The sequence below is a fragment of the Dipodomys merriami genome, unplaced genomic scaffold, assembly GCF_024711535.1.
Source record: "Dipodomys merriami isolate MVZ:Mamm:240054 unplaced genomic scaffold, mDipMer1.0.p SCAF_16, whole genome shotgun sequence".
NCBI lineage: Eukaryota > Metazoa > Chordata > Mammalia > Rodentia > Heteromyidae > Dipodomys > Dipodomys merriami.
The window spans coordinates 12,396,175-12,423,209 of NW_027202937.1; the positions used below are offsets into that span (position 1 = coordinate 12,396,175).

Below are 27,035 nucleotides of genomic sequence, written 5' to 3' on the forward strand. Positions count from 1 at the left end.
TCCCTTGACACAGGCTTGACACATCAGTGGCTCAGACAAAGACAAATAAAACACAACAGAAAAAAATGATTAACAACGGCACACATTTTAATAAATACTTCAAAGAGATTATATTTCTTGCACCATACATAAAAGACAACAAGTATTAACACTTCCATTTTGGAAACAATGCAGAGATGGCATGAGACTCTTGCCATCCTGTTCCAATCAGCTAAGGGGATTCAGAAACTGGCAGGACAGTCTAGCCAGATAATGAATGGATTGAGGGATAATGTAGAGGAATAAGGGATAAATGGAAAAAAAAAAAAGACTCAAAGACTGTGTTCATGAGGTCTCCTTTCAGGGTCTCAGGGTAAGTCTGGATCTCATGCAATTAAGCCACAGGAACGGGAAAATCCTCCCAGTGAAGGAAGATGAGAATTCATAGATAAACTCTTGAGTTCTCGCGTTGGTAAAGGTCACCTTCCCTCCATCATAATCCAGGGCAACGCCAATCTGCCTTGGACAGTAGGACAGGATCTGGAAGGGCTCAGGGCTAGTACAAATAAAGACCCCTGCTGAAGACAACTTCAGAGTCCAGAATCCCTCCTCAGGGGTGAAGCTGAGAGACCCTCTTCTCACCACTGACTCTCTGGCCACCCCCACCAAGCAGAATTTGGGCCACATTCCATTCTCCTGAGACCATTCCTCCTCTAACTCTTCGCTCTCATTTCTGTACACAGGAGAGGCATAGCTATCAGCGATACCTAGGAACCCACCAAGATAGCTACTGCCAAACATACCTCTGGTTCCACCTCTGAACTTCATTGCTTCCTCCTCCTCTTCTCCCCACCAGACCCTGTCCACTTTCACTTCCCAGTATACTTTCCCCCAGGTGAAGCCCTTACTGCCCAGCACACCAGGCTCAGGATCAAACCGCTGACCGCGCTGGTATTTGTTCATCCACAAGCCAGTGAATATCATACTCTTCCCATTGGGGTACACTAAGAGGTAGCCGTTGGCTGTCTGAGAATTCAGGACGATCTTCACTGTGGGGACAAGGGGATAAAGGTATGACACCATGAAAGCTATCAAGGGGACTTTTCTCATAGGCTCTAGATCCCTTCTGATAGTGGCATCCTTTGGGGACCAGGATAGAGAATATCTTAGATCTTTTTTTTGGGGGGGGGGTCCAGTCGTGGGCCTGAACTCTGGGCTTGGGAGCTGTCCCTCCGCTCTTCAGCTCAAGGCTAGCGCTCTACCACTTGAGCCACAGCGCCACTTCTGGCTTTTTTCTTTTTGCTTATGTGGTGCTAAGGACTCGAACCCAGGGCCTCATGCATGCAAGGCAAGCGCTCTACCACTGAGCCACCTTCCCAGTCTGAGAATATCTTAGATCTTATGTTCACATTACCCTTAATTCCCATATTAAGACCATGGAAAGACAGTATGAAAAGACCTGTAGGAGCATGGTGGTACTGAAATCTCAGTACTTAGGAGGCTAAGACAGGAGAAGGTCAAAGTTGGAGGTTAGCCTGGATTATAGAATAAATTCCATGTCAGCCTAGGACACACACAGACACACACACATACACAGCCTCCTGGTATGTTAGTAGACACCTGCAATCCCAGCTACTCAGGAGGCAGACTCAGAAGGATTGTTCAAGGCTGATTGAGTTCAAGGCTGCCCTAACAAAGTTAGTGAGACCCTATGTCAAAAGCAAAATAAGGGCCTGGGATGTGGCTCAAATGGTACAGTGCTTGTTAAGTATATGTGAAGAGCTGGATGGTTCAATCCTCAATACTTTTTGTTTTTGAAATCAAAAGGCTGGGGGTGTGGCTCAGTGGTAGAATGCTTTCCTAGCATGTAGGAGGCCCTGGGTTCAATCTTTAGTTACACATACAGGCACACAAATCATACACACACTTACACACACACACACACACACACACACACACACACACACACACACAGAGACAGACACATACACACCAATATACACCCCTGTAAGAAGAAATGGAGAGGGCCTGGGCTCATTATAGTTGTGGAAATCTTTCCTCCAAAGTTCATAGTTTTTATATCAGAATAAAGAATTATGATGGATTAGCACCAAGACCTTCCTATTTAAAGAAATGACCCATAAATAAAATAATTTTCTCAGAGAGCTTGTGATTCTGTGTGGGAGAACTCACTTTGTTTGAGGCAAAAATTTGTATACCACCCCCACCAGATACTTACTTGTTTTATATTCCAGATCCCTCATTAACTTTCCTAGAATGAAGGAAGAACATTATATTACAGTAAACCGATTCTGTTGTGTGTGTGTGTGTGTGTTTTATTTTTGGTGGGTCATGGGGCTTTAACTCTAGCCCTGGGAGCTTCCCCTGAGCTCATTAGCTCAAGGCTAGTGCTCTACCACTTGAGCCACAGTGCCACTTCCAGCATTTTCTGTTTATATGGTGCTGAGGAATGGAACCCAGGACTTCATGCATGGGAGTCAACACTTTACCGCTAAGCCACCTTCCTAGCCCCAGTAAACCAATTCTGACAGCACATCTTCCTAGTTCAGATTTTCCTATTCTTTTTTTTTTTTTTTTCTTTTTTTGGGTCTGGTCATGGGGCCTAAACTCTGGGCCTGGGCGCTGTCCCTCAGCTCTTCAGCTCAAGGCTAGTGCTCTACCACTTGAGCCATAGCACCACTTCTGGCTTTTTTCTTTTTGCTTATGTGGTGCTGAGGAGTAGAACCCAGGGCCTCAGGCATGCAAGGCAAGCACTCTACCACTGAGCCAACTTCCCAGCCCCTCCTATTCTTTTTTTTTTTGGCTTGTAAACTTTAAACAGTGACAGACATGATGAAAACTCACATGAAATAGAGAAAGCAATGGCGTTGTTCCCATGTCAGCATTTGCTTAGAGTACCTGCTTCATGAAAGAGTACACTGGACCAAACTGTGTGTGTTTTTTCCTTCTGTACTTTTGCACTTGCAAAAGTTATTCTCCCACTTGAGCCATGCCCATCTTGTTGTGCTTTGTTTATTTTTCAGACAGGGCCTTGGACTAGCTTTTTTTTCCAGGCAAACCATGATCCTTACTCCTCTTTCCTCCCAAACAGCTGGGACTACAAGTGTCTGCCAGCATACCTGGCTTGTTTTTGAGACATGGTCTTGCTAATTTTTACATGAGCTGGCCTTGAACCATGATCCTCATGTTTCTACCTCCTGCAAATTGGGATTATAACACTTGTTTGGCATGATGAGGCCCTGGTGGTTCCATTCCCAGTACCACAAAGAATTAAAAAAAGGGCTAGAGACATGGCTCTAGTAGTAGAAGGCTTGCCTAACAGGTGGGATTAAAGGTTTGCACTGCCATACCTAGTCCCATACTCTCTTCTTTCATGAATCCTAAAGTCCTAGACCCAAATCACACTATTTTTCTATACTCTTAAGTAAATCTAAGATTTCTTTTCTTTTCTTTTTTTTTTTTTGGGGGGGTCCGGTCGTGGGGCCTGAACTCTGGGCCTGAGCACTGTCCCTCAGCTCTTCAGCTCAAGGCTAGTGCTCTACCACTTGAGCGACAGTGCCACTTCCGGCTTTTTTCTTTTTTGGTTATGTGGTGCTGAGGAATCGAACCCAGGGCCTCATGCATGCAAGGCAAGCACTCTACCACTGAGCCACCTTCCCAGCCCCATAAATCTAAGATTTCTTACAAAGTGTTGCTAAATTTTTTAATTGTAAGAAAAGACATCTTTATCATCTTTACCATCTTTATCATGTTATATTCAGTAGTGTTAAGTATATTCACATTGTCATGCAACCAATTTCTAGAACCTTCCCATCTTGTGAAACTTAAACTCTATACCCAGTTAAATAGCAGCTTCTCACTTTCCTCTTCCCTGAGGCTTCTGGCAGTCAACATTCTACTTTTGTTTCTATGAGTTTGACACTCTAAAAACACATGCAAGTCGGCTTACATATTACTTGTCCTTTTATTTTTATTTTTTTAAAGGGATACTTGTCCTTTTAATGAATGGCCTTTTTCACTTAACAAAATGTCCTCAAAGTTCATCCACATTGTTGCATGTGTTTGAGTTTCCTTCCTTTTTAAGATTTAATCATTTGAATTGTGTGTAGATACACATTTTCTCTGTTATTCCTCCATTAGTGGACATTTTGGCTGTTCCACCACTTGGCTATCATAAGTCATAAATTATTCTAATAAACATGGTTATACAAAATATCTATTTTAGATTGTACTTTCAATTCTTCTGGAATATATTCATATTAATGAATGCTATTTTTAATGATGCTGTTTTTAATGTTTTGAGGAACTGCTGTATTGTTTTCCTTAGTTTACTAGTATTTTTAGATCGGAATCTTTCTTTTGTTTCTTTTTGATGGTACTGGATTTTATTTTACTTATTTTTTTTTTTTTGGGGGGGGGTCTGGTCGTGGGGCCTGAACTCTGGGCCTGGGCACTGTCCCTCAGCTCTTCAGCTCAAGGCTAGCGCTCTACCACTTGAGCCACAGCGCCACTTCCAGCTTTTTTCTTTTTGCTTATGTGGTGCTGAGGAATTGAACCCAGGGCCTCATGCATGCAAGGCAAGCGCTCTACCGCTGAGCCACCTTCCCAGCCCGGGTACTGGATTTTAATCTCAAGTGTTCTACCATTCAAGCCAAAACTCAAGCCTGATGGATCATCTTTTTGTTTGTGCATGCCTATACTGGGACTTGAACTCAGAGCCTTGCACTCTTGCTTGGCTTTTTCAGTGAAGGCTGGCACTCTACCACTTGAGTCACACCCCCTACTTCTGGCTTTTGTGCTGGTTAATTAGAGATAAGTATCTCATGGACTTTTCGGCCTAGGTTGGCTTCAACTTCAATCTTCATATCTGAGCCTCCTGAGTAGCTGGGATTACAGGCGTGAGGCAACTGGTACCTGTCCCAACTCATCATTTTTATCCAACTCTGGGACCTATTATGATTGTACCTTTGTTTTTAGCCTGTACTATGGGAAGATTCCCTCCCCAATGAATGTGCCTGGTGCAAGTAACCTGCCCAAGATCAAGAGACTCTGATAAGCCAAGGCCAGAGAGTCAAAACCTAAGGAAACAGCAAGAAAGAAATTTCTCAGCTCCAAACCCCTTCCTTCACCCATTGCTTTACTATACCATGGAATCCTCTCAGTCCTTTCTCTAGAGAAAGAAACTTATCAGAGAATTCTTCTGCCCGCTTTTTGACTGCAGGGCTGATAGGCTTTTCAATCCAGAACTTCTTCCGGGGATACCTAGAGAAAGGAAATTCACAGAAGGAACCAGTGAAAGGAAGAATGGTGACATTCCATGGTCACTCCCCCCCAGCCCCTGCCCAACAATCCCACAGTGGTTTTAAGAATGGAAGCAGTGCAGTGCTCAAGTGCTCCATTCCAATGCCAGGCAAAAGGCAGCTACATAGTTCTGGAGAAGAGGCCATGACCAAGGATCCTCTACCCATCAACATATCCTTTAGGTATCACATTAAAATATGAAAGGGCCATTTCTGCCTTGAAGACCCTTCAAAACCTACTAGCAAACAAGGAAAAAAATAAAGGCAAAACTCTTTCCTAGAAGGAAAGTGAACTTGAGTTCTCTACTAGAAGAGCTCTTCCTTCTAATCCTTTTCTAGTTCTTATCAAAATTAAATAAGAGAAAGAAAATAAAGGGATGTACTGTGAGTGGTATAAGCAAATGAACAAGCAAAGAAGCAGCACTTACTTACCTGCTCATTATATCACTTGGATCCTGGGAAGGAAGAGAGATAGATGACAAAGTCACGAACACAACCTTCTCAGGAGCTATCAGCAGCCCCCATGTGGCCCACTGGGGGAATGGCTTCTCCACAGAGAATGAGTCTCATGGCTGGAACCTGTTCAGCTTTCCACTACAGTGGTGGTTTATAGAAACACATGCTTTTTCCTGCTTTCCTCCATTTGAATTATGTTGGTTGGTCCCATTTGTTTTGTCTTATTGCTCCTTTAACTTCTTCTCTTAAACTCACCCCCCAGAAAGCCAGCTCTCTTCACTATGACACCTTCCTCGTCTCTCTTCCTATTCCTGTTTTTCCCAGCACCTACAACACCTGTCTGGACATACATATGCTAACTTTATTATTGTATACGTTTACCTTTGCATTTACTTTTCTTCTTTGTGCTGGTCCTGGGGCTTGAACTCAGGGCTTGGGGATTGTCTCTAAGCTTCTTTTGCTCAAGGCTAACACTCTACCATTTGAGCCACAGCACCACTTCTGGCTTTTTCTGAGTAGTTTGTTGGAAATAAAGTCTCCTGACTGACTTTTCCTGCCTGGGCTGGCTTTGAACCATAATCTTCAGATTTTAGCCTCTTATGTCGCTCAGATTATAGGTAGCTACCAGTACTCAGTTCATTTATCTATTTCTAACCAATGAGCCTGACCTACTTCACCAAGTGGAATGTTGAGCTCCACCTTTATGAGAATCCAAGTCTTTATATTCTTCAAGACTGACATTAAAAAAAACAACAACAACCAAAAAAAAAAAAACTTCTTCTTTTCTGAAGACCTGCAGGACTAAACTTTAGCTTTGGCCAGCACTGCTGTGGCCACCAGTCTGGCTGGGTGCTGTAATCATAGATATGCAGACCTTAATACTTCAGTGCATGGTCTGTACCTGCTGTATTCCTATCTTGATTTGCATTTGAAATGTTTCCCATAGCCTCATGTATTGGGGTTTTGTTCAGGGCTAATGTGCTTTGGGGAATCAAATGGATCCTGAGTGCTCTGACCTAACCAATAGATTAATCCCTTGATAGATTCATAATATGATGGTAATATTTGGAGGTGTTAACAAAATAGGATTACCATATTGAAGAACAGAAAAAATGAGAATAAACATCCTCTTTCTTGACTGTTGGTCCAAATCCCTTGCTAAGGAAGAGGCCATACTACAGCTTGAGCAAAAGGACAGACACAGTTTAACTGCTTACTAACCTGCAAAAGTTCAAGTGCTGGCTGCCGAACTTTCTTCTCTAACTCAGAAATGAGGGTCCCAAGCCGGACCACCTCCTCAGAGCCTTTCGTGATATGGCTGTTCCGCCCGTCTATGAGTTCCTGCTCCAGCCCCACCAGCAAGTCCAACAGGTACTGCTCTCTCTCTCTCAAGAATTGATGGCCCTGTTCAAACACTGACACAATGTCTTGCCTGTGGTTCTGGAATTTGGTCTACAGCAAATGCAGGAAGAGAAGGATGATTGCTTCTGAGAGGACAGGAAACACTAGAACATTTGTGAGATCTGGGGAGGAGTCCAGAACAGGAATCCCTTCAGTTCACCTCCCCCAAAACACACCTGCCTACCATCCCAGAGCAGTCCCCCTCCAACCAGCGAACACACACACATACACACACAAACCCCCCATACACATGTATACCCGTTCAGTCAAGATTTCTCTCACCAACAGAGCTTGAATCTCATCTTCTCCTGTAGACTGAAAATTCTGAATTCTATCCCTGTCTCCCTTCAGAATCTTCAGATGGTTTAGAATTTTACCCTATGGAAATAAACGCAAATAATCTCAAGAATAAGATGAAAATGTTTTCAATAAAAAGGAGGTATAAAACAATTCCACAGTGAAAACTGATATAATTTGATCTCATGTACTATAAAAACAGAGCACCAGGTGGAAACTTGTGCCTGTGGTAAATGCTTGTTATCTCAGCTTCATAAGAGGCTGAGAGTCAGTAGATGAAAGCTCTAGCCGGGTACTGGTGGCTCATGCCTTTAATCCTAGCTACTCAGGAGGCTGAGATCTGAGGATCATAGTTCAAAACCAGCCCGGGCAGGAAACTCCGTGAGACTGTTATCTCCAATAAACCACTCAGAAAACCAGCTTGAATGCTTGCCTTGAGCTGAAGAGCTGAGGGCCAGCGCCAAGGCCCAGAGTTCAAGCCCCACGACCCGACCAAAAAAAAAAAAAGTTCTAGACCAGCTTAGAAGATAAGTCTATAAGACTCCATCTCAGTGCAAACAAGTCGGGTGTGGTGGCACAGTCCTGTCATCTCTGTTAAGATTGGAAGCCTAAAACAGAGAGAGGGAGGTCCAGGAGGTGTGGCTTGTCCTGGTCCAACAAGCACAGGGTTCTAAACACCCCAGTATAAAAATAAATAAGTTGGGCCGGGCGCTGGTGGCTCACGCCTGTAATCCTAGCTACTCAGGAGGCTGAGATCTGAGGATCGCGGTTCAAAGCCAGCCCGGGCAGGATAGACCGTGAGACTCCTATCTCAAATAAACCACCAGAAAACCGGAAGTGGCGCTGTAGCTCAAGTGGTAGAGTGCTCGCCTTGAGCTGAAGAGCTGAAGGACAGTGCCCAGGCCCAGAGTTCAAGCCCCACAACCGACAAAAAAAAAAAAAATAAATAAATAAGTTGGGGCTGGGAAGATGGCTCAGTGGTAGAGCGCTTGCCTTGCATGCCTGAGGCCCTGGGTTCGATTCCTCAGCACCACATAAGCAAAAAAGAAAAAAGCCGGAAGTGGTGCTGTGGCTCAAGTGGTAGAGTGCTAGCCTTGAGCTGAAGAGCTGAGGGACAGCGCTGAGGCCCAGAGTTCAAGCCCTACGACCGGACCCAAAAAATAAATAAAAATAAAAAAAAATAAAAAAAAAATAAGTTAAATAAGTAAAGCAAGCAAGCAAGCAATGGAACAGATTTCACTCTTGTTAATGAAGAAAAATACAGTGAATTTTATGTTGGCTTAGAGCAGTTTCTTTGAAATAATCTGTTATATGGGATTGGGGGTATAGCTCATGTGGTAAAGAGCTTGCCTAATTTATACAAGGTCCTGGGTTCAATCCATAGCACCACAAAAGACAATCTATATGACAATTTCTAAGGGTTATGGTATAGGTTTTAGATATATTTACATTGCTCTTTTCCACACACCAAGTACTGTATCTTGTTGGGAGCTATCTTCTGGTATATATCTATCCCAAGAGGGAAATCAAAATATCTCTGCTCCCAATTCCTTGTAGCTTCATTCATAAGATATGGAATCAACAGCTAAGGAAAATGTACCATATACATATAATAGAACATTAACTAGCCTTGAGGAAAGAAGGTTCTGCCATTTTAACAATATGTATGGACTTGGAAGACATGATGTATATGGAAATAAGCAAAGTATAGTAAGGCAGATATCATGTGGTCTCATTTGCATTCCAAATCTAAAATAGTCAAACTAATCTAAGCAAAGAGTAGCATGGCATTTGCTAGGGGTTGGGGGGAGATGAGGATGCAGTCAAAGTTTTAGTTATGCAAGATAACCAATTTCTGGAGATCTATAGTATAGCATAAGGTAGTATAGCTAACCATGCTATACTGTCTTTTTAAAATTTGTGAAGGAGTCAAGCTTGGTGCTTATCTGTAATCCCAGAAATCAGGAAGCTGAAGCTGGAGAATCATAAGGTTGAGGCCAGCTTGGGCTATGCAGTGTGACCACAAATTAAAAAATAAAATTGTGGCAGGGATAATGATGGAGGAGGGTGAGATTGATTGGACTACATTGTAAACATGTGTGGAAAGGAAACAATACAATCCCCTGACCCATGTAAGATGAATGCACGCTAATAAAAAAATGAAAAAAAATGGCAAAAAAGGGTATGTCTTTCAAATGTTCTTTTCAAACATGCACACAAAAGCAGCAACAATGATGATGAAGTGGATGGAGGGAATTTGTGGATCTGTGGATGGCGATGATGTGGTCTCAGGTGTATGCTTGCTGACTGGGATGTCCGGCTTCCACATGTCAATCATGCCTCAAAACAGAAGTTTCAAGAGTGGACATTAACCTAAAGGAATACAAGACCAGTGCTGAGGTCCAAGGTGATTCTTACCCGATAGGACTGGGCAGCCTTCTCCAGGAGGACAGCAGCGTGGTGCCTGTGCTCCCGAGACTCCCGGCACATCACACACAGGATCTGCTGGTCGTCCTTGCAGTAGTAATGCAGCTTCTCCAGATGCCGCCCACACAGGTTCTCTGCTCGTTGCTCAGGTGATCTTTCTTCTCGGGGTTGTCTCTCCTCTTCTACCTTCATCCTCCAGATGTTCTCCACCAGGCTGGCCATCTGCCACACATGGCGGATATTCTCTTTCTTAAAAACTGTCTTGCAGAGAGAACAATATAATGGCTGTCTGGAAGATTCACAGACCTTAATGATGCAGTGGTAGCAGAACACATGGCCACAGTCAATGGTCACTGGTTCTCTCAAGTAGTCAAGGCAGATGGAGCACAGCACCTCATCCTCCAGGTTCCTCAGGGGGGAGGCAGCAGCCATGATCTTACTAAGCTCAAGACTGGCACAGTGCCTCCAAAGCCAGGAATCACTTTCTGACACGAAGAGGAACATGAAGAGGAAATGTGAGTTTAATAAGCATCAAAATGGAACCAAGAGAAAATACTTTGGATGTAAAATTATTCCTAACCTTTTTTTCCCTTTCAAAATCCAAAGTTCCCTCTAGAACACTAATCAGGACAGGTTTCAGCCTGCAGAAAGAGATAGGTGTTAATAGCAAGTCACCTGCTCCTGGTGTAAGCTTTTCAAAGATACTCATAGATTTAACTAAGTGGAAGTATTCCAGAAGATCATGGAATAATAAATTCCCAATAAATCTAAAGGATTTCTGTCTAACTCTTAGATAAGCTTAATTAATAATAATAATTCAGTCTGGGCATCAGTGGCTCATGCCTGTAATCCTAGCTACTCCAGTGGCTGAGATCTGAGGATCATGGTTCAAAGCCAGCCTGGGCAAGGAAGTCTACGAGACTCTTATCTCTAATAAACTACTCAGAAAAAGCAGAAAGTAAATTTGTGTCTCAGTAGTAAAGCTCTAGCCTTGAGCAAAAAGAAGCTCAGAGATGGCTCCTAGTCCCTGACTTTAAGTCTCAGGACTGGCCAAGCATGCATGGGCACACATATGCGCATGCGTGCGCACACAGCCACATCCACACACACAAATCAATAGCAGAGAATAAGAATAGAATTTAGGATTACATTTTAAACTCATCAATGAGTATCAGACTTAAGCTACTACAAACTGCTAAGTTCATAGGTCAGTTATTCATATTTTGTCTAGAAGAGCTCATCATTATGTTTTTGTGGTGGTTGTTGTTGGTTGTGGGCCTGAACTCTGGGCCTGGGCACTGTCCCTCATCAGTTCAGCTCAAGGCTAGCACTCTACCACTTGAGCCACAGTGCCACTTCCAGCTTTTTCTGCTTATGTGATGCTGAGGAATCGAACCCAGGGCCTCAATGCATACAAGGCAAGCATTCTACTACTGAGCCACCTTTCCAGCCCCTCTTATCATTATGTTTTTTTAATATGTTTTTTTAATTGTAAAAATACTGTATAGAGGGGTTACAGTTACATGAGCAAAGTAATGAGTACTTACCATTATGGTTTTTTTGGGGGAAGAAATTGCATTTAATATTATGTTTTAAATTAATTTTTCGACCATGTTTTTGAAACAAGAAATGCATTTGCATCAAGTCTAATGTACACATAAATGTGTGCACACATTCTACATACACACACATTAATGGACATTTCATCAAATAATGTATTTATTTCTGGCAATACTGGAGTTTGAGTTCAGGGTCTCACCCTTGCTAGGTTGATGCTCTACCACTTGCTACATCTCCAGTCTACCTTTTTGCTGGTTTGTTTTGGAAATGGAGTGTGGATTTTTCTGCCCAAGCAGGCTTGAACCTTGATCCTTCAGGTTAGCTTCCAGGATGATTAGGATTACAAGGCACAACCACAGGAACCCAGCTGTAAGTTTGTATATTTGTAATATGTACTAATTTTTAATTGCAGCCTATTTTTAAGCATGATATAATTCACAAATTTGATGTGAGGATATCAGGGACATATGCCTTGAAAAACACTAGTGTAAGTCACCACAACTTTATTACTAATGCTATATTTACAGAGGAAGCTACAAAGGCCAACCAGATCACCACGTGCATGTTCTGCTAACATCTTATGCTCATATCCAAGTCCTTCCTATTCTAAGGGATGATACTAAAACCTACCTCATTACCCAAGGCAAGAAATCTACAAGTAGCTAGGCGCTGGTGGCTCTAGCCTATAATCCTAGCTACTCAGGAGGCTAAGATCTGAGGCTCACACTTCAAAGCCAGCCTGGGCAGGAAAGTCCATCAGACTCTTCTCTCCAATTAGCCACCAGAAAACCGGAAGTGCTGTAGTTCAAGTGGTAGAGCACTCACCTTGAGCTGAAGAGCTCAGGGACAGCACCCAGGCCCAGAGTTCAAGACCCACAACTGACAATAAACAAAACAACAAAAAAACTACACCAGAAATAAAAAACTTAAGTCATCCATAAAACATATCAAAAGTTTAAGACAGAGGAATGGCTCAGGTGGTAGAGGACTTGCCTAGCAAGCATGAATCCCTGAGTTCAAACCCCAGTACTATCAGGAAAAAAAATAACATTCAAGTCATTAGAAGCTGAAGAGAAAGAAATTGGAAAAATTGGTTGAAAACTTTCTAAATATAGCCAAGACATTGATTTATATTAAAAAAAAAAAACCACAGTAAATGTCGAAGAGAAGTCACCCTCAGATACATCAAAATCAATACCAAGCTGATATAAACCAAAGACAAATAAGAAAACTTGTGCCAACAGACACAAGAAAAATGATATATAACATGCAGGGGGAAAATTATTCAAATACTGGCAGATTTCTTATCAGAAACCATAGAAGCTGGAAAATAGTGGGGAAATGTAAAGAACTGTAAATTCAGAATTGTAACCAGCAAAAGTATTCTTCAAAGGCTGGGAGTGTGGCTCAACGGTAGAGTTCCTGCCTAGCATGCATGAAGCCCTGGGTTCGATTCCTCAGCATCACATAAGCAGAAAAAGCCAGAAATGACGCTATGACTCGAGTGCTAGAGCACTAGCCTTGAGCTGAAGAGCTGAGGGACAGCGCCCAGGCCCAGAGTTCAGGCCCCATGACTGGCCAAAACAAACAAACAAACAAACAAAAAAACAGAGAGGCTTAGGGACAGTGCCCAGTCCCTGAGTTCAAGCCCTAGGACCCCCCTCCCCACTGCCCCAATACATATTTTTTTCTTCAAGGATGAAAATAAACATAAAAGAATTGTCAGGTAAAGAAATCCTGAGAAATAGGCCACCTGCAAACCTGCTGTCAAAGAACTGTTCATGTAAGCTCTTTTATCAAGGATGATACTAATGGAAAATATGGAATCTTGGAAATTGAAGAAGAGCAGAGCAGTATAGAGATGCATATATAATCGCCTATTTCCTATCTTATAACTTATTTAAAATATATTGGACTTTTGGAAGCAAAGATTATAGACCTGTTGAACAAATAGATATAGCATATTAGACAACTATAGGGAAAGGACCTACATAATTATGGGCTTCTACATTTTACTTGAAGTCACAAATTCTTGACTCTACGCAGACTAAGTAAAGTCAGGTATATATATGATAACCAGAAACTATCTATTAAAACATAAATGTCGGGGCTGGGAAGGTGGCTCAGTGGTAGAGTGCTTGCCTTGCATGCATGAGGCCCTGGATTAGATTCCTCAACACCATATAAGCAGAAAAAAAAGTGGGAAGTGGCGCTGTGGCTCAAGTGGTAGAGTGCTAGCCTTGAGCTGAAGAGCTGAGGGATAGCGCCCAGGACCAGAGATCAAGCCCCATGACCGGATCCAAAAACCAAAAACCAAACAAACATAAATGTCAATAGGTAGCTTGACTTGAAATATTAAAAATATTCAAATAAACCAAAAGAAGGAAGGAAAAGTAGAAGTTAAAAAAAAAGTAGAAAATTAAAAAAGAAGCCGGGTGCTATAATCCTAGCTACTCAGGAGGCTGAGATCTGAGGATAACAATTTAAAGCCAGCCCGAGCATTAAAGCTTGGGAGACTCTTATCTCCAATTAACCATCAAAAAAAAGCCAGAAGTAGAGCTGTGGCTCAAGTGGTAGAGCACTAGCCTTGAGCAAAAAAAGCTCAGGGTCAGTGCCCAGGCCCTGAGTTCAAACCTCAGGACCAGTGCATGTATACATACACACACACAAGGAAAAATCCCACAATAAAGCCTGGCATTGGTGGCTCATATTCATAGTCCTAGTTACTCAGGAGGCTGAGATCTGGAGGATCAAAGTTCAAAGGCAGACCAAGTACACAAATCTGAGACTTTCATCTCCAAATAACCAGCAAAAATTAACTGCAGGGAGCCATGGCTCAAGTGGTAGAGCACCAGCCTTGTGTAAAAAACAAAGCAAGCATGAGCCCCAGTATCAACACAGAAAACAAAACAAAACACCAAAAATAAAATGGTGAGCCTAAATTCAATAATATCAATAATTACTTTTGGATGGGGGGTGTGACTTATTGGTAGAACATTAAATATACATGAGACCTTGGGTTCAATTCCTAGCACTGAAATATACCAACATTTTTTCCCCCAGTGGTAGGGCTTGAACTCAGGGCCTGGGTGCTTTCCCTGAGCTTTTTTGTGCAAGTCTAGTGCTTTATCACTTGAGCTACAGCTCCACTTCTGGCTTTTTTTGGTGGTTGCTTGAAGATAAGAGTCTCCCAAGCTTTCTTGCTCGGGCTGGCTATAAACTGTTATCCTCAGATCTCAGCCTCCTGAGTAGCTAGGATTTCAGGTGTAAGCCATCAGCGCCTGGCTTAACAACATTGTGAAGTATTAAAACACACCCATTAGAAGACAGAGATTGTTAGTATTTGGGTTTTTGTTTTTAGAAAAAAAAATTTATATCTGGGCACCGGTGGCTCACACCTGTAATCCTAGCTACTCAGGAGGCTGAGATCTGAGGACTGCGATTCAAAACCAGCCTGGGCAAGAAAGTCTGCGAGACTCTTATCTTCAATTAACCACTAGAAAACCCAAGTGGTACTGTGGCTCAAGTGGTAGAGCACTGGCCTTGAGCTGATGAGCTGAGGGACAGCGCCCAGGCCCAGAGTTCAAGACCCACAACCAACAAAAACAAACAAACAAACAAACATTTATATTCTACATCTGAAGAATTCATGTTAAATATAATGAAAACAATAAAGTAAAAAAATGAAAGAATTGAAAATTGATGCAAAGGTTTAGATTTTTCATGCTACCTCTAATCAAAAGAAAGCTGAAAAAGGGGTGACACTGATCAAGATGCATTGTATTCATAAACTGCTTTGTTGAATGGCAACTCCCTTGTACAACTATTTAAAGATGACAAAAAAATTGGAAGTAGCTATGTTAATATCAGATAAACTAAACCTTAGAACAATGACATTGCAAAGATAAAGAAGTCCACAACATTATGCTAAAGTGTCAACAATTCACGAAGAAACCACTATAATATCAAATGTGAACACAATTAAGATGAGGATTGTGCCTAGTGTGCACAGACCCTGGTTTGATCTCCAGCACTAATAATCCAGAAACCAAACCAAACCAAACCAAGATGCTGGTAGCACTGATATGACCCCAAATAGACAAACCCAAAATTATATGGCAACTTTAACTCTCCTCTCTCAAAAACAAAACAAAAAAAAATAGATAGAAAGTCAGTAGAGATCAATACCTTGTTATATTGGTGATGGAGTCTCTTGGATTTCTTTCTGGCTAGCTTTGATCCTCTAGATCTTAGCCTCTTGAGTAGCAAGGATTACAGGCATATATGTCCCCTCTTCTACCCCCAAAGCCTTATCATATTAAAATCAGCTACTTAAAGGTCTCAAATTTCAGTGGAGATTTTGAAGAAAGAGAATGTCATTTCCTCTATTATCCCCATTCCTGGTCCCTAGCTCTTTGCCAAATTGTTCCAAATTACCATGGGAAAACACTGTAACCCCCATATTCTTCTTCTTTTCCTTTTTCTTTTTTTTGCCAGTCCTGGGGCTTGAACTCACTCATGGCCTGGGCACTGTTCTTGAGCCACAGTGCCACTTCTAGCTTTTTCTGTTTATGTGGTACTGGGGAATCGACCCCAGGGCTTTTATGCATGCTAGGCAAGTACTCTACCACTAAGCCACATTCTCAGCCCATATTCTTCATCTTTAAAGGGATGAAAAGTTATTTTTATCTTTGTGTTAGATGAAGTATCTCTGTGTGCTCTCACTCTCCCAACATCCCTGAGATTTCGGTATTACATCCATTTATTCTGCCCATTTGTGACAAGGTAATAAAGTCCACTTGCAGAATTGTGAGGCTCCAACAGCTACTATGGGCAGAAGCCAGGACATGACCGGACCTTTGTCCCTTCCTCAGCTTTGGTTTAACCACAAAACATAAAATAAGCATGGATTTGGGGCAGTTAGGGAAGTGGGCTCCCCAATTTTGTTCCCCTCGCTATCATGTCCTTAACTCTGTCACTGCCACATTTGACTTTGGTGGATTTTGTAATAGGCATGGTCAAGTTTAAGACGCATTGTTTATCTTATTTTTTGGTTTTGAAGTTTTATTTAACTGCAAGGATTAGTGGTGCAGACTTGTAATCCTAGGGAAGCAGAAGCAGGAAGACTGTGAGTTCAAGGCCAGCCTTGGTTACATAGTGATACCCTGTCTTAAAAACACAAAACAAGGGGCTGGGAAGGTGGCTCAGTGGTAGAGTGCTTGCCTTGAATGCATGAGGTGTGGGTTCGATTCCTCAGCACCACATAAGCAGAAAAGGCCACTAGTGGCGCTGTGGCTCAAGTGGTAGAGCGCTAGCTAGCCTTGAGCTGAAGGACAGCGCCCAGGCCCAGAGTTCAGGCCCCATGACCGACCAAAAATATAAATAAATAAAAAATAAAACCCACAAAACCAAACCAAACCAGAGTCAATTTGAAGGTGTGTGCCAGCCACCTCTTTAGAGAACTGGACTGGGTCCCCAGCTGATGCGCTCTTTATGTGAAACCGTAAGAATGCCAGGAGGAGCTCAGCTGACCTCGGACCTCCTACCTATTAAAGGGTTCATCTCAAGAATCCCCACGCCCCCAAAGGACTGCAGACAGAACTGAACGACATTAGCTAAGTGAGTCATTCTGCAAAGCAAAATGCACTATAGAATGTTGGTATTTTTCACACCCATCAACCAGAGGTACTATTTTGTTTTTAGCTATTGGCCTGTATCCTTCTCCTGACCACCCACCGTCGTCCCCAGGCCCGGCCCACACTCACCTGCCCGCTTCCTGGGCCTCGCTGGCTGGACTGGGGGACAGACCTGCGTCCCTGGGCTCTGCAGGGGCCTCCTGGACAACCCGATCCCGGCCCCCTGCCCGCCTCCGGGCCCTCAGTGCCACCGTTTGGCCTCTCCGGGGAAAATCCTGCTCCCAGGTAGCCCCAGGACTGTAGCCGTTGCCGGGGACCCGCGTGTCCGCCTCCGGGCCTCTCGTGCCCGGTGATCTCGGGGTGGGTGCGGTGGGTTCCGCGGGCTTTCACGGCAATCGCTGCTGGTAGCGCGCGGTGAGGCTCACCGACGCTGCCATGCGGGGCACACGGATGCCGGCAGTCCCATTTTACAGATTAGCGAGGACAAGGCAGGCAGCGGCGCCAAGACCTGCAGGCCAAGATGGCAGCTCCCAGGAGAGCCCATGGTTGCTAAGCAACAAGGGGGGGAGGGGGCCGAGCCTCCCCCGCCCCCTCATACAGGCCTGGGTCCTCCCACCCCCAGATAGGAATTGCTTCTCTATGTTGAGTTTTCTTTTGCCTTAAAAAAAAAATTCATCTGGTGCTTCTGCCATTCTCACCAGTTATTTGCTTGAAAAAGTCCAAGTGCTCTTCCCTACCTGCAACTTTGGAGGGGGTCTTAGGGTGCTGGGAGTTAATCTCCCCCAGTTTGGTGAAACTGCCCGAAGCCTAAATTATTTCTAAAATAGGAGAGGTGGAGGAAAATGTAGTGAAGATACAGAGAAAACTAGGGCCAGCTTGTCATCTGACAGACTGGGTAGGTAGCTGGAAAGGGGGGTGGGGAGGGACAGGTGGGAGCAAGCAGGTGCCTGCTGGTGGTTCACACCTGTAATCCTAACTACTGAGATCTGAAGATGATGGTTCCAAGCCAGCAGGGCAAGAAAGTCTGTGAGGCTCTGATCTCTAATAAACTACCCCAAAAGCTAGGACTGTGGCTCAAGTGGTAGAGTGATAGCTTTGAGCAAAGAAGCTCAAGGGCAATGCCCAGGTCCTGAGTTCAAGCCCCAGGACAGATACCAAGGGCAGGGGCAGGGGGGCAGCAGCGGGGAGAGACTATATTTTTAAAAAGAACAAGCATTGGCAAGTAAATAAAATGGTACAGCTAATTGTTTTTTTTTGTTTGTTTGTTTGTTTGATTTGGGTCCGGTCATGGGGCCTGAACTCTGGGCCTGGGCACTGTCCCTCAGCTTTTCAGCTCAAGGCTAGCACTCTACCACTTGAGTCACAGTGCCACTTCCAGCTTTTTTCTTTTTGCTTATGTGGTGCTGAGGAATCGAACCCAGGGCCTCTGGCATGTAAGGCATGCGCTCTACCACTGAGCCACCTTCCCAGCCCCTGGTACAGCTAATTGTGGAAGACACTTGAGTAGTTCCTTACAAAGTTAAACATGAGCCAGTAGCTCATGCCTGTAATCCTAGCTACCCAGGATACTAAGGTCTGAGGACCAAGGTTTGAAACTAGCCTACACAGAAAACCCCATAAAACTCTTATCTCCAATGAAAGAAAAGCATACCTATCAATTGCTGTTAAAATTAATTGTGTACCTAGTTTATATCTCTGCTTTGATGTTGTGTGGATTTCCCAAAGGGGTGAAACAAACCATGTGCCTCTAAACTGGCATGGTGCTGACAGCAGAAAGCACAACTCAAATCCAAGTAGAATGAGTAAAAGCAGGGACTAAGAGGGGTTACTTACCGAGCAATCAAAAAGGAGTTCACCACAGGTCTGTACCTCTGAAAGAGCTGTTATAGGTACTCTCCAGAACTTCCAAAGCCACAGGTCCCCCCCTTCCTCAAGCTCTTAATTTAGGTAGTCCTAGGCTTATGGCAGAAACCTGTCCTACATCACCACCTAGTGTTTGAATGGCATAGTAACTACAGACAATTCGACACATACAGTGGGAAAATTGCTTATGACCTGTTCTTGCTTGTGTGTATGTGTGTATGCGCAAGCGAGCATGAGCATGTGTCTAGGGCTTGAACTCGGGGCCTAGGTGCTATCTCTGAGCTTTTTTGCTCAAGGCTAGTACTCCACTACTTGAGCTAGAGCTCCATTTTCAGCTTTTTGGTGGTTAATTGGAGTTAAGAGTCTCATGTGCTGGGCTGGGAAGGTAGCTCAGTGGTAGAGCGCTTGCCTTGCATGCCTGAGGCCCTGGGTTCGATTCCTCAGCACCATATAAGCAAAAAGAAAAAAAGCTGGAAGTGGTGCTGTGGCTCAAGTGGTAGAGCGCTAGCCTTGAGCTGAAGAGCTGAGGGACAGCTCCCAGGCCCAGAGTTCAGGCCCCATGACCGGACCCAAAAAAAAAAAAAAAAAAAGAGTCTCATGTGCTTTCCTGCCCATACTGTCTTCTAATGGCAATCCTTAGATCTCAGCTTTCTGAGTAGCAAGGCATGAACCACTGGCATTGTTCCTTTACTAGGGGGTGTTCTGACATAGGATAGAAACTTATTTCCAAGGATATATGAAAAATATATTGAAAAACATATATATGAAAAATCCATAAGGAAAGTAAAAACAGGCCAATAAGAAAAACAATATTTATTTGTTTTTTTTTTTGGGGGGGGAGTCCGGTACTGGGGCCTGAACTCTGGGCCTGAGCGCTGTCCCTCAGCTCTTCAGCTCAAGGCTAGCGCTCTACCACTTGAGCCACAGCGCCACTTCTGGCTTTTTTCTTTTTGCTTATGTGGTGCTGAGGAATCGAACCCAGGGCCTCAGGCATGCAAGGCAAGTGTTCTACCACTGAGCCACCTTCCCAGCCCCCAAAAACAATGTTTATAAACATAAAAGACATTACCCTGAAAAAGAAATCCAATTGGCTGGGCATGGTGGTTGTAACTGAAGCACTCAGAAGGTAGAACAATGAGGTTAGCCTGGGTTACAGAGTGAGACCCTGTCTCAAAAATCAAGAAAGTAGGGACTGAGAATGTGGCTTAGTGGTAGAGTGCTTTCCTAGCATGCATGAAGCCCTGGGGTCAATTCCTCAGTAGCACATAAACAGAAAAAGCTGGAAGTAGTGCAGTGGTTCAAGTAGTAGAGTGCTAGCCTTGAGCAAATGAAGGTCAGGGACAGTGCCCAGACCCTGAGTTCAAGCCCCAGGACTAGCAAAAAAAAAAAAAAAAAAAAAAAATCAAGAAAGAAGCCGAGCTCTGGTGGCTCACACCTGTAATCCTAGCTACTTAGGAGGCTGAGATAGGAGAATCTCGGTTCAAAGCCAGCTTGGGCAGGAAAGTCTGTGAGAATCTTATTTTAACCACCAAAAAGCTGAAAGTGGAGATGTAGCTCAAGTGGTAGAGTACTAGCCTTGAGCAATTTGCAATTTAATCCTCACTATGAAGTATTAGGAGGATGGAAACTTAATCAACCAAAGTGCTTTGAGGCGGGATTTTTTTTTCTTCCATTTTTGAGTTCACTTTGGAGGTGGGATCTTTGAGAAGAGATTTGAATTAGATCAGGTCAATAGGAGCTCCATGTTTGAGTCCTCTTGGCTTTATAAGCAGAGAGAAGAGAATGAGGGAGGCAGGCCTAAGTGTATGCCTTCCATGTCTTGTCATATGATGTCCTGTGCTGCTTTGGGACTGTGTCAGGAAGGACACTACCAGCAGATGTGGCCCTCAACCTTGGATCATAACTATGAATGTGTTAACACAGGCACTGAGGTAGATGTAAGCAGGAATGAAGAAACACCCCTGGCTATAAGATTCTATTCCCCCTAAACACACACAGAATCATAAAACCAGAGCTGGCCTAAAGCCCTGGACCTTCAATTAGGCTAATGGCCCTATGTTCTCCTATATAAGAGGTACACTTCCTATATCAAGGCTCAACCTCTTACAGTGGTGCTAAACTGGGAATCCCAGAGGATCAAATGTGCAGGCACCTCCTCAATGTCTTCACCTCCTCAAAAGTACAAGAAGATCACTTCCCACATGTGCATGGGCAGATAGAGGAAGTGTCACAAGGGGAGGGCCCCAATTTCAGGCCATCTAGTAACCTTGACCTACTGAATAACAATAAAACCCTCAAGCCCAAACAATTTCAGGTCAGTCTGTCCTTATCTGAACTGCCCACTTAATGTCTCAGAGTGTACTTTCATCGTGCTAAGTCAGCCTTGCTATCTTCACGCTCTGAGTGGTTCTTTCACAGCACTGGGGCAGTATCTTAATCTCAGATGTTGTACCCTGGGAACCCAAACATCCCATCCACTAGTGACCAATCAACATAAACCTCTTTCTTTTATAATTTACCCAATCTGAGGTATTTTGTTATCAGCAAGGGAAAATGAACTAAGACATTTACAAATACAAAGTGATCACATATCAAGGATATATTACCATGAGTATCAGTAAAAAAGGGTATTTAAAGGAAATATTATTCAGCCATTAGAAAAGACAAGATAATGGCATTGGCAGGGAAATGGATGGAACTAGAGCAAAGCATGTTGAGCAAAATAAGCCAAGATCAGACAGACAAATGGCATATATTCTTCCTGATATGTAGATGTTAAATTCAAAATGCAATAAGATATGATGAAATAAATAGGACTGAAGAAACAAAGGACCTTTTCTTTATTTGTTGCATTGTTTTTAGATGACTCCATATTCTTGACCTCACATATAGTATATACATGTACACAGAAGAGGGAAGCTGGGAGGAGAGCACAGAAAAAAAAAAGATAAACAGTAAGGGATCAAAATATTTTTTTAAAAAAAGCTCAGGTAGGAAGAGATTAGGAAAAGATGCAGCTGATTAAGTTGGATTATCACCTTTCCATCTCCTTCTAATTTCTAGTCAATGCTATCCTCTGGGGGTTTATGTTCTTTATATTCTTTGGATAACAAAAGTGTTCATTTTTCAGGTGATACTGACCTGATCCAGGACAAAAAAAATAAAAATAAAAAAATGGATGACTTATCAAAAAAATGAAATTTAAAAGACTAAACATCTATGGGCACTGAATATGTATCTTTCATATCCCACTAAAAAAGAACTGCTTTATGTCATTATTATTCAATAAATTTTTTTTTTTTTTTTTGTCGGTTGTAGGACTTAACTCTGGGCCTGTCAGAAGCTGTCCCTGAGCTCTTCAGCTTAAGGTAAGTGCTCTACCACTTGAGCCCCAGCACCACTTCCTGTTTTCTGGTGATTAATTGGAGATAAGAGTCTCGTGGACTTTCTTGCCCAGGCTGGCTTTGAACTGCGATCCTCATATCTCAGCCTCCAGAGTAGCTAGGATTATAGGTGTGAGCCATTGGAGCCCAGTTTAACCAATAATCTTTGTGGTAGTGGTGGTAGTGGTGGTGTGTGTGTGTGTGTGTGTGTTTTCCCAGTCTGAACTACAGTTCAACTTTCAGCTTTTCAGTAGTCGAGACAAGAGTTTCTCATGGACTGCCCAGGCTAGCTTTAAACCATGGCCCTTAGGGTCAGTTGCGAGTCACTGGCACCTGGTTCAAGAATCTTTTTTTTTTTTTTTTTGTAGGTCATGGGGCTTGAACTCTGAGCCTGGGCACTGTCCTTGAGCTGAAGAGCAAGCACTCTACCACTTGAACTACAGGGCCACTGCTGGTTTTCTGGTGGTTAATTGGAGGTAAGTCTCATGGACGGTCCTACCCCGGCTGGCATTGAACCCAGAGCCTCAGATCTCAGCCTTCTGAGTAGCTAGGATTATAGTAGTGAGCCACCAGTACCCAGCTTTTTTGTTGTTCTTATTGCTGGTTGTGGGGCTTGAACTCAGGATATAGGCAGTCTCTGAGTTCTTTTGTTCAAGGCTAGCACTCTATCATTTTGAAACACAGTTCCACTTCAGGTTTTTGAGAGGTTAATTGGGGATAAGTGTCTCGTGAGGACTTTTCTGCCTAGGCTGGTTTCTAATTGCGATCCTCAGATCTCAGCTCCTGAGTAGTCAGGATTAAGCCACCAGCACCTGGCTTTAAATTAAAAAAAAAAAAAGTATTGTTAATATAAAGGTGATACCTAAAAGGATGATAGTTACATAAGTCAGGTAAAGAGTATATTTTGTTTTAGACAATGCTACCTCTTCCCTCCCACAGAATCTTTTAAACTGGTATCAATTTTCTACAAGTCAATGTCTACCCTTAAAGAGTACTCTACCCTAAAAAAGTAAGTCAAAGGCAAAGATACCAACAATTAGGTAATTCATTCAAGTGCCTGTTAGAAAATACCCCAGTGCAACATGGAAAGGATATATAGTCATTACTTTACATATTATCCTTACAATTTTTTTCTTAGTCCTGTAATTTTGTTTGGATCCAAATTCTGACATCTATCAAAGTATCACTGAAAAGGATATGAAGAAGCCAGGTGCCAGTTGCTCACGCCTGTAATCCTAGCTACTCAGGAGGCTGAGACCTGAGGATTGCAGTTCAAAGCCAGCCTGGGCTAGGAAAGTCCGTGAGACTCTTATCTGCAATTAACCACCAGGAAACCAGAAGTGGTGCTGTGGCTCAAGTGGTAGAGTGCTTGCCTTGAGATGAAGAGCTCAGGGACAGTGCCCAGGTCTAGAGTTCAAGCCCCACAACAACAACAACAACAACAAAAAGAAAGAAAGAAAGAAAATGATATGAAGTTATGAGACTTATTCACTTACACTTATTTTCCAGATTCCTAGGTGATAGAGATAGGAAGAACACAGTTCACGGCCAGCCCAGGAAAAAAAGTTAGTAAGACCTTATCTCAAAGAACAAATTGAACATGGTGATTTACAGCTATAATATCAGCTATGCAGGAGCCACAGAGGTTTAGGTAGCTGAATCATGGGAAAAATACATGAGACTGTAATCTGAAAAATAAAGCAAAAAGGGATGAAAGCATGGCTTAAATGGTAGAATGCTTTTCTAGTAAGTGCAAGGCTCTGGGTACCAAACCTCATAGAACCAAAAAAGAAAAGAAAAGCATATGAAAGCATCATTTATGGGTAAGGGAAATATGTCTAGGATTTGCTTTAAAGTACTCATTTTTTTTAAAGGAGGAATAGAAAACAGCAAATTCTAACAGCAAAGTGTTTATAGTTGTTGAAGCCAAATGGTTCACAACATTTCCTCTACTTTAGGTTTAGAATTTTCCATAATAACTAAAAATGTGTCATGACAATATTTGATTTCATATTCTGAGATAACTGGCTCAGCACTTATAAAGACTTAAAATTCTCAGGAAATTTAAGTTAAAAAAAACAAATTGTAGGCTAGTCACTAGTGGCTCATGCCATAAAGCTGGAGGTGGATATGTGGCTCAAGTAGTAGAGTTCTTGCCTTGAGCAAAAAAGCTCAGGGACAGTCCCTGGGCCCTGAGTTCAAGCCCGAGGACAGGAACACACAAAAATAAATAATAAGTAATTTGTAATTGTTCATTATATAATCCCTTTTCACTAACTTTTGAAGTAAAAGATATTGAATAGTGACCAAATCTAGAATATAAAATATTTTAAGAGCAAAAGCAAGTCACATAGGAGCTCGGCTCAGCTTAGTCTTTCCATCCCATCAAAACCCAGCAGTTCATGCTATGACGGTTCAAAATGCTTTTTTTTTTTTTTTTTCACTTTTAAAAGAGACACTTGTTATTTTTAAGCTTACAGCCAGTTCTTCACACAAAAGCAGTCAATTCTTTTTTGGGGCCCGGTCGTGGGGCCTGAACTCTGGACCTCGGCGCTGTCCCTCAGCTCTTCAGCTCAAGGCTAGCACTCTACACTTGAGCCACAGTGCCACTTCCGGCTTTTTTCTTTTGTGCTTATGTGGTGCTGAGGAATCGAACCCAGGGCCTCATGTATGCAAGGCAAGCGCTCTACCACTGAGCCACCTTCCCAGCTCGAAAAGCAGTCAATTCTTAACAGCAGAAAATTTGCTTATTAGTTTAAGTCTTTGCTAGAAAGCAAAAATACAGATTTAAAATTCAATTTAAAGCTGGGTGCAGGTGGTTCATTACTGTAACCCTAGCTGCTCAGAAAGCCAGGTGAGATCTGAGGATTGTGGTTTGAAGACAGCCCAGGCAGTAAAGTCTGTGAGACTCTGAATTCCAAATAGCCACCAAAAAGCTGGAAGTGGAGTGAAAAAGTTAAGTGACAGTACCGAGGCCTTGAGTTCAAACTCCAATACTGGCACCCTTGCCCTCCAATTAAGTTTAAGCCAGATGCCAGTGGCTCACTCAGGAGGCTGAGAACTAGAGGATTATGGTTCCAAGATATCCCTGTCAGAAAAGCCTGTGAGACTCCATCAACAACAATAAAACAGCAAAAGCCATGGCTGGAGGCATGGCTCAAGTGGTAAGGTGCAAACCAAGGAAACTCATGGCATACCTGTTACCCCAGCAACACTCTGGAGGCTGAGTCAGGAGGATTGTGAGTTAGAGGTCAGCCTGGGCTACATGTCAAGGCCCTGCCTCAAAACAAACAGGCAAGCAAAGTGCCCAGAATATAGAGACCCCACCCCATCTGGGGCTTGAGTTCATTGGAGACACACTCTGCCCCCCCAGTTATTTTTTGTTTTTCCTATTTTCCTAAGAATCTTGTGGTTTTCCCAAGGGTGCGCTTTCCATCTATCCCATCCTCCTTACCTTCAGCTCTTGAGTAGCTGGGATTACAGACGGCCACCACCATGCTTTTAACCAAAGATAGAGATTTCTCACTGATGGGAATGAACTGCCAGGCGTGGAGCTTGCACAGAATGTCTGAAGGACCCAGTGGCACTTTCTTTCCACACCATCAACTACAGGAGCAGGTGGGTGTAGAGTCCAGAGCACCCCCCCCCCCCGGGTGGAGTCCATCCCCTTCACCAGCTCTTTATTCAAACTTCCCCATCCCCAGCCAGGGAGGGGGTGATCGGATCGATTTTAGGCTTTAGTACCCTAACTGCACTCCTTCCTCTCCACGCTCCATCCTAACACCTGCCACCCACCACGACCCCACTCTACGCTTCTCGGCTTACCCTGACACGTGGACTGGAGGGGTCGCGAAGCCTTCGCCGCCTCTCTCCAGCCGGGCGTAGGGGCTGGGCCGGGCCGCTGCCGCCCCTCGGCCCGGGGAGCTGCGGATGCAGTGGGGAAGGGGCTTCCACGCAGCAGTGCCGGACCCGCCAAGCGCCAAGGTCGCGCAGGGACTGAGCTCGCCGCGGGACTGGGGCGGCGACGGAGGCGGAGCAGGAGCCCTGCGGCGGTCGGGGGTCGCGCAGTGCTCCGCGTGGTCGGCCTCCCGGGGCGCGGGTGGCGGGAACTCGCTCGGGGCCCCCTGGAAACAGCGCCCCCCGAGGACCCTGCGTAGCCGAGTTCCCGCCGGCGGGTGCGGGCTCTGCGGTTTTGCATATTCCGCGCCGAGAAGCAGACACACCGATACTAACTAACCAACCCTCAGTTTGCTCTTCTGTCTAGTGGGGACAAGGCCTGCTTATGTAAGGGTATTTTACGTGCAGGCACCTCTGCCATGGTAGTTTTCTTTTTGCAAAATAAACCCTAAGAGTATTTGCTTGCTAACATCCGTCCCGTCCGGCGCTGGGAGCACACTCGGACCGCGTTGGGAGTGGGGAGTCACATTTAACGCTAAGCACCTGGCAAGCGTCGCTTCGCCCAGAAGCGCCAGCTGACCCTGATCCAGTGCTTGGGAATCCGGAAGTGGGGGGAATCTCAGAAGGCGGAGAGGGGATCCTGGCTACTCCAGTCCGATATAGGGGCCTCATGAGGCTTCAGAAGTTAGTCCCCAGTAAAGCCCGCAACTGGGCACCAACCCTGCGCGCCAAACTCCAGCTCCCACTGGGACCCGCCCCCGCCCCTTCAGATTTCAGTTTCTCTGCACCCGACCCGCTGCCCCACCCCCCGCGGC

At 43.9% G+C, this 27,035-nt stretch overlaps 1 protein-coding gene across 5 annotated transcripts; it reads right to left on the bottom strand.

The window, feature by feature from the left end:
* Positions 1-82: 82 nt before the first annotated feature.
* Positions 83-26,900, bottom strand: LOC138828294 (tripartite motif-containing protein 26-like). 5 transcript variants are annotated; one of them, XM_070024295.1, is made up of 9 exons: positions 26,764-26,900; positions 10,462-10,522; positions 9,873-10,366; positions 7,440-7,535; positions 6,978-7,208; positions 5,733-5,755; positions 5,147-5,262; positions 2,219-2,251; positions 83-1,028 (listed from the first exon to the last, which is right to left on the bottom strand). In XM_070024295.1, the coding sequence occupies exons 3-9, from the start codon at positions 10,311-10,313 to the stop codon at positions 340-342; spliced, it is 1,629 nt and encodes a 542-aa protein (XP_069880396.1). In that variant the 5' UTR covers positions 10,314-10,366; positions 10,462-10,522; positions 26,764-26,900; the 3' UTR covers positions 83-339. The 5 variants fall into 5 exon arrangements, with proteins under 5 accessions (XP_069880396.1, XP_069880395.1, XP_069880398.1 ...); XM_070024294.1 differs by lacking the exon at positions 26,764-26,900 and adding an exon at positions 26,149-26,205; XM_070024297.1 differs by lacking the exon at positions 26,764-26,900 and adding an exon at positions 17,207-17,570 and having other exon boundaries at positions 9,873-10,362.
* Between the last annotated feature and the right edge of the window lie 135 nt (positions 26,901-27,035).